The sequence below is a fragment of the Alligator sinensis genome, unplaced genomic scaffold, assembly GCF_000455745.1.
Source record: "Alligator sinensis unplaced genomic scaffold, ASM45574v1 scaffold839_1, whole genome shotgun sequence".
Classification (NCBI taxonomy): Eukaryota; Metazoa; Chordata; order Crocodylia; family Alligatoridae; genus Alligator; species Alligator sinensis.
In genome coordinates, this window is record NW_005841885.1 from 191,209 (window position 1) to 198,231 (window position 7,023).

Below are 7,023 nucleotides of genomic sequence, written 5' to 3' on the forward strand. Positions count from 1 at the left end.
TAGGGGCTGCGGGGCAGGATGTGCCATGCTGGGGGTGCCATTGCTAGCTTTGGGTTTAGAGACCCCAGTGGCCTGTGGTGCCCTTTGGCCCTGCTGCGTTGCTGGCCCTGCTCAGCTTTCACTGACACCAGGGGAACTTAGGAGATGCAGATGTGAGGGCTGTGAATTGGCCTGGGCTTTGCTGCCTGGAGTCCTGGGGAGCATCTCCCCTGGCTGGGAGGGCTTTGCTCTTGGCCCAGCCCCTCCTGGGAGTGTTTCTGCCTTGACCTTGCCCTTCAGCCTGGGTGGCTGGAGGTGGCTTGGATTTGCCTTCTTTGCAGCATTGGGGTGGAGGATCTGCTCCTCCTGGGGCCAAGGGCTGCTGAGTGAGCAGTGGGAAGGGGAGGGCTGGCATAGAGCTGGTGTGGGAGCTCAGCCTGTGGGGCGCTTCCTTCCCTGGGGTACTGCGTGCTCAGGGGAGGGGGGAGGGCAACAGGGTGCATGCCTCCTTGGCCAGGTTGGCTTCCTCCAGGGCTGCACAGCTCCAGCTGATGCTCTCTTTGCTTTTCAAGGGAGGAGCCGGGGAGCTAGGAGCTGCCTGGGAGCCAGCATTCCTCTGGCCTCGGCTGCCAGCATAGGGGTGTGTGTTGGGCGGGGGGTGCCGCCATCATGCCTGACCTGCAGCACCGACGGTTATGGACCTCAGAATCGCCTTTGATGTTCGTCAGAGGAGCAGGGCCCCCGGGTGCTGTGTACCTGTGCCAGGCTGCCATCCAGGTTCCCAGGAGCGCCCAGCCTTTGTTGGAAGGGGCCCCCAGTGGATTTGGCAGAGAGCCCCTTCCCCACCCCTTTGGCTGGCTTTGCCCATACCAGTCCTCCCTGCGCAGCCCGGCCCTACATGCACGGTGCTTCAGGCTCCTCACCCAACCGCTGAGCGTGTGCGAACGCAGCCCACTAAGCCAGACGTGCCGCCTGGGCCCTGCCAAAGCATCTCCTGCATGCTGCTCTGTGCAGAACACAGCCTGTGCAGAACAGCCCCCAGGGCCTCGGGAAGGAGTCAGTGCCCCAGAGCCCAGAGGAGCTCCCTGGTTCCCTCCAGTGCTGGAGGCTCCAGTGGGCTGTGGGCTCCAGTGGGCAGAGCCCTGGGCTGGTTCCACTCCCCTCTGTCACAAACTGGCTGTGTGACCTTCCCCTCAGTAATATGGGCATAATACCACTCCTCCTCTCCCAAAACCCGCAGTGGAGAAGCCCAATCCCAGGGTGGGGTATTATTTGGGCCACAGCTCAGCCCCATTTGGTAGTTCTGGACTCCAGGTTAATTAGAAAAGCTGGAGGAAGCCTGAGGCAACTGTTTCGTGCCCAGCTGGGCAGGGCGCTGGCTGCCTTTCGAGGGTTTGCACACTCTTAGAATTCACACGCGTGTGACTTGACCTGGGAGGGTGCCCCGGAGGCAGTATGGCCGCCTTGTCCTCGCTCTGCACTAACTCGAACTGGGTTGGCTCACCCGCAGCAAGCAGGGCTGCAAGCAGTGAGGTGCCAGTTTGTCCAAAGCCCATACAGCCTTCCAGCTGGGCTTTAATGAAGCGGTGCAGGGCTGCGTGGAGAGTAGGCCTCTGCAGCCCCTTGGTGGAGCTCCTCGTTGTGGAGCTTGAGGCAGGGATGGACTGGAAGCTGCTCTGCTCAGGGGACAGTGAAGCTCCATGTTTGGAGCTCACGGCCATTTGCCCCTGGCTCCCCCCCTCGCCATGGTTCCCCTACCCTCTGCCATTCCAGCTCTCCATGTCAGCGCTCAATGGCTGAGGGCCGGTGTGACCCAGGAGAGCTCAGTGCATGGATGGGCTGTCAAACAAAAGCCAGTCTGGTTGAATTGCAGTCCTTTTAGTGGTGGCCTGAGAAGTTTGATCCGGTGCTTTGCTGTGCTGTTCCCACCAGCCTGCCCCATCTAGGATCTGCAGCAGAAGGCACGAGGGCCGCTTTAGCTCGCTGCTGCTTCTGTAGAAGCTGACAGCCATACTTGCTTTGGATGGATGTTACATTTCCCTTCTCCCACCCTGGCACCGTATATCTTTATAACCTGACTCTGTCAGCTGGGCTTTTTTCTGACCTGCTGCCCCAGATGGCAGTGAAGCATCAGATTTGGTAGAGTTTGGAGCAATCCCTGTCTCTGCCCATGCTGTTCTTAGTCAGAAAATGGTCTAACCCTAAACGATCTTACCAACTCGCTTCCCACTATAAAGTCCTGCAATGGCAAATGCTACCGGGAAATGGTATTGAGCTGTTAAAATTACTATCTGTTAATTCAAGTAGTGTATTGGTTTTGAATAATGGGTGTCAGAAGGAATGAACTGCATGGATTGTATCCATTGCTGGGCTATAGATTAGCAGTGATGGCTCTGGGCAGAGCCCTGTCAGTCACTGTGGACAGCTCTGAGATCTCCAACCACCCAAAGAAAGGGCAGTTGAAGAGCTAGGGTGCAGAAGGAGTTGGGGAAAAATAAGTGCTATGCTCATAAAGGCCAAGTCCCTAGCTGGAAAGCTGTGTTCAGTACAGGCCACCCAGACTCCTTTGTGGGTAGAGATGGAGTGAGGCTGCCCCTGGGAGAGCCTGACATGACTGGCCCTGGCAGAGGAGACACAATGCCATTTTCTACAGTTAGTTCATGAGCACAGCTTCATATTTGAAGGCAGAGATGTTGGCAGTCCCTTCACATTCCCTGTGAAGAGTAAAAATAAAGTTATCAGCATTTGAAAAACTTTGGCCCTGTCGCTTGGGAGGGGTGCAGGGGTGGGATGACACAACATGGTGAAGGGGCTGGTGGGGAAAGCTGTGCCCTCAGAAGGGGGGTGCATGGGGAAAGGTTTGCTTTGCTTGATGTAATAAAAGTGCTTATGATGCCATGTGGCTTCTGCTTCCCCTTCCCCCTGGCTGTGGTGGGACTTCCCAGCTGAGCAACATGGAGCTGGAGGTATGTAGGGCGGGGACGGGGTCAGAGCAGGTAGAATGGACCACAGGGACAGGGTGGTTGCAGTGCAATGACAGGCAGCAGGTTTACTCTTTAGCCCCCATTAACCTGCAGATCCTGCTACCACCACAGCTCAGAGAGCCCCAGAGCTTAGCAGAGCTCAAACAGGGCTGGAGCTTTACAGGGAGTGAAAGGGCCCAAGGCTACGGCAAGGTGAAGGTGCCCAGGCTCGGGACATGTGGGTGAGTTATCCTGCAGGAATGTGTGAGGGGTTCCTTGCATCTGGCCATGGGTCAGAGCTTGGGTCCCAGTTAGTTTTGGTAATTCACTCTGTGCACTGGGGTGCGTGCACCCTGGCCTTGTCTCTGGGAGTCTGCCCCCTTCTTCCCCTGACTGCCTTGCTGAGAGGGGAGCCCTCCTGCTTTTTCTGCTTCTTGCCTGAGCTCAGCACCTGCCTCATGTCTTGCAGGGTCCCATGATGAGAGGGTGGGTCCTGCTCCTCGCCAGGCTCCAAGCCGTGCTCCTGGCCCTGGCACCAGTGACAGCCCAGAAGAGGAGCCAAGGTGAGTGATTTCTGGGTGGGGTGCTCTGAGCACCGTGTCTGGAGACGCGGCTGGGGACAGAGAAAGCGGAGGGATGCCATGGTGGTGTTGGGGGCAGGAGTTGCTGCCTAGCCAGAGGAGCTTGGACTGAGTAGCTTCAGACTGGTCCCAATCTCCCCCTCTCAAACCAGCCCATGCCCCATGGTGTCCTCTGAGCATGGATGCTGGGAGAGTTGGCCCATTCCCTGGTCTCTGCTGCTGGCAGGGGGCAGGGAGGATGGTTACCCAGGGAGCCCTGCATGCTCCATGGCAGGACCCAGATCAGGCTCCTTCCAGGAGATGTTGGTGTGTGTGACCTTCCCTCCAACCTCCCTTGACCTCTACTCCTCCATGCCCTACCCAAGGCAAAATAGGGTGCCAGAAGGAGAGCCTTAGCTTTGCTAGGAGAGAGATGGATAGGAGGCAGAGTGGGCTACCTCCCTGACCTGCTGCTGCCCCATGTCCTCTGTGGAAGGCTGGGCAGTTTGTCTGGCTGCAGCATGTAGACAGTGCTGCTTTGGGGCTTGGCCTGGATACCACTGTCTCTTCCCATCCCACTTTGTGTGTGCACGGACCAGCACCTTCCCTGGCCCTGGGGCAGGAGGCAGCTTGGGGGCTTTGCCTTGAGAGGGCCGGAAGCTTCCCTATGCTAATGCACAGGGGTGGCGGGAGGAGGAGGACCAAGTCCAAGGACCCTGGTATGGAGCGTCTCTGCAGCCCACATGGCTCTGGCTCGGACTGGCATCTGCAGCAATGTGGTGTCTGCGAGGGGCTGTGCTAGATCTCAGAGAAGGGGTGGCCTCTGCTGTGCTCTGGCTCCCTGGCCCCTCTCGGCAGCCTGCAATTGGCAGGAAGGAATGTGGCACCCAGTTGAGAAAACCTAGTACAGGACTCTGCAAAGGGGGTCAGGGCCCCTGAGTCCCCGGCAGGGTGCTGGCCATGCTGGTGCCCTGCCTGCTTACAGGAGATACCCTCTAAGCTGTGAGGGGCTTGCCTGCCTATGTTGGGCCTGTCTCTCTCTGAGGCTCCTCGCAGTAAAGGGGCAGGCTGTGGTGGTGGCCTCTGCAGTGATCCTCTCTGCTGGGCCTGTTTCTGAGCTTCTGAGATGGAGAGGACCCCTCCTGCCTTCCCTGCCTATGTGGGTCAAGGTCATGGAGAGGACACCTCCTGCCTTCCCTGCCTATGTGGGTCAAGGGAGCTGGCCCTGAGCTGCTTGGCATTGCTCTGCAGAGACCTGCGTCAACGTCTACGCAGCTGACATAGTGTTCCTGGTGGACGGCTCCTCCAGCATCGGCCGGGCCAATTTCCGAATGGTTCGAGCCTTCATGGAGGACCTGGTCAGGCCCTTCGTCCATGTGGTGGGGGAAAAGGCTGTGCGGTTCGGGGTGGTGCAGTACAGCGATGACCCCCGGTGAGTCCCTCGGGGCCCCAGTCCCACCTCCCATCTCTGGTGGGAGTGTGTCACTCTGCCTCCAGCCTGGAGCGGTCAGGGGGGTTCTGAGGGGCAATGGGAGAGTGCCTGGTGTCGGCCCCTGCTATGGGCTGCGGCGTTCAACTCCCCTTGGGAGAGTGATGGTGACTCATTGTAGATTGAGCAGAATTAAAAGGGCTGACAGCTCCCAAAGCCTTGCAGCCCTTGAGCTCACTTTCCTGGGGACCCATCTGCCCTGCTCTGCACTGTCACCAGGGCCATCCCCTGTCAGAGCCCTGTGGTGCTTCCCCGCGGGAGACAGAGGGCCCTGGATGGCTTCTGCTGGGATCTGACTCTTGCCTCACCCTGCTGGGACCCCGTCTGCCTGCAGGGTGGAGTTCAGGTTCTCTGATTATTCCAACGGGACGGCAGTGAGGAAGGCCATCCAGCAGCTGAGCTACAAGAGCGGGAACACACGCACTGGTGCCGGCCTCCGATACGTCACTGACAACTTCTTCAGCCCTGCTCAGATCCGGCAGAGTGTCCCAAAGGTACTGCCAGGGAAACCCTGCTGGTGCCATGCCAGAGCCTGTCCTGCCTGGTCGAGCTACTCAGCTCTGCCTTGGATGGAGCAGGCCAGCCTGTATCCCAGGTCCCCCAGCCTGGGGCAGGCCAAGGCAAGGAAGCAGAGTTAGGTTCCCTGCTACTCCAGCTCCCCGTGGCAAGCCTGTCCACCTCCAATGGTGGGGGGAAGGCTGGGCGGGCAGGTGGGGAGGGAAGGTGTGTCAGCCCCTGCAGAACAATCCACCTGCCCGGCACCTGTCCTTCCTTCAGACCCCAACAGTCCTGGGGTCTCCATACATCTGTCACTTCTTGACTGGGGTGAGTCCATGGGATGGGGCAGGCCCTGCTGTGTGGCACGTGAGGGCAGTGAGGGACCTGGCTGAGATGCTCTTGCTGTGCCTGCCAAGCTGAGGTACTCACCTCCTTCCCCACCCGGCAGGTCTGCATCCTCATCACGGATGGCAAATCCCAGGATGATGCTGAGCAACCAGCCACGCGGCTGAAGAACCAGGATGTGAAGGTCTTTGCTGTGGGTATGTAGGCCATGTGACCACAAGGCTTTGAGGGTGTCTGTCTTCACCAAGTAGCAGGGAGGAGAAGAGCAGCAGGGCCTGGACAAGCCTGATCCTCTAGCAACTGGGAGGGGGCTGGCTGGTGCTGGGGCAGGAGCCCAGGACAGGCTAAACTCCAGTGCTCTGCCCTGCTTGGGAGTGAAGGGGCCAGGTGGGTAGAGGAGCCAGCAGGGCCAGGGTTAGGCAGAGGGCACTTGGGGCCCAACATCCTGACTAACCCTGGGAGCCTAGCACCTGAACCTCTGGCACACTAGAAGCCAGGATGGCAGGTGCCTGGGCATGGGTGCATGGGATGGTGGAGAGGGGCAGGATCAGGGTACAAGAGAGAGCCCTGGTGCCCCCCTCACCTGTGCTCCCCCACAGGGATCAAGAACGCGGACCGTGGGGAGCTCATCAGGGTGGCCTCCACCCCCACCGAGGACTATTTTTTCTATGTCAATGATTTCAAGATCCTGGGAACCCTTTTGCCCCTGGTGTCCCGTAGGGTGTGTGCCAGCACTGGAGGAGTCCTGCAGACCACAGGTAAGGCAAGAAAGGGGTCTTTGGTACTCTCTAGGCTCTGGCTGCATCCGATCACATCTCTCCTGACTGCATTTCTGGCATCCAAAGCCTGGGGGGCCTTACCCATATCCCCACTGGAATCAGGTGGTCCCTTCTGCCCTCAGCCCCTCTCTGGAAGATACTTCACTCTGTTTCTCAGGCACCAGCTTTGGCTGCAGAGTTCCTGGTGTTGCCTGCGAAAGGTTAAGTTCTAACCTTTCCATTTCCATGTTTCCTTGACATGATGCTGACTCTAGGGCCCAGCTCAGGCTGGGTCTGACCCTGGGACATGGCAATGGGGCTTCACCTGGCTCCAGGGCTGGTTTGCTGATTGGTGTCCAGCCTGGCTTATTCCTCTCCTGCCTCAAGCCTGGATTCTTTGTGCTTCCCTTGGGATTATTGCCTTCCTGCTG

General features: G+C 58.8%; 1 protein-coding gene across 1 annotated transcript in view; it reads left to right on the forward strand.

Moving 5' to 3' along the window:
- The window catches only part of COL7A1 (collagen type VII alpha 1 chain), an 88,903-nt gene that overhangs the window by 11,190 nt on the left and 70,690 nt on the right, over window positions 1-7,023 (forward strand). The window contains exons 2-6 of the mRNA XM_025196804.1: window positions 3,412-3,505; window positions 4,754-4,934; window positions 5,326-5,485; window positions 5,938-6,031; window positions 6,434-6,592. Coding sequence (XP_025052589.1) covers window positions 3,418-3,505; window positions 4,754-4,934; window positions 5,326-5,485; window positions 5,938-6,031; window positions 6,434-6,592 — 682 coding nt within the window. The 5' untranslated portion in view covers window positions 3,412-3,417. The remainder of the gene's footprint in view (window positions 1-3,411; window positions 3,506-4,753; window positions 4,935-5,325; window positions 5,486-5,937; window positions 6,032-6,433; window positions 6,593-7,023) is intronic.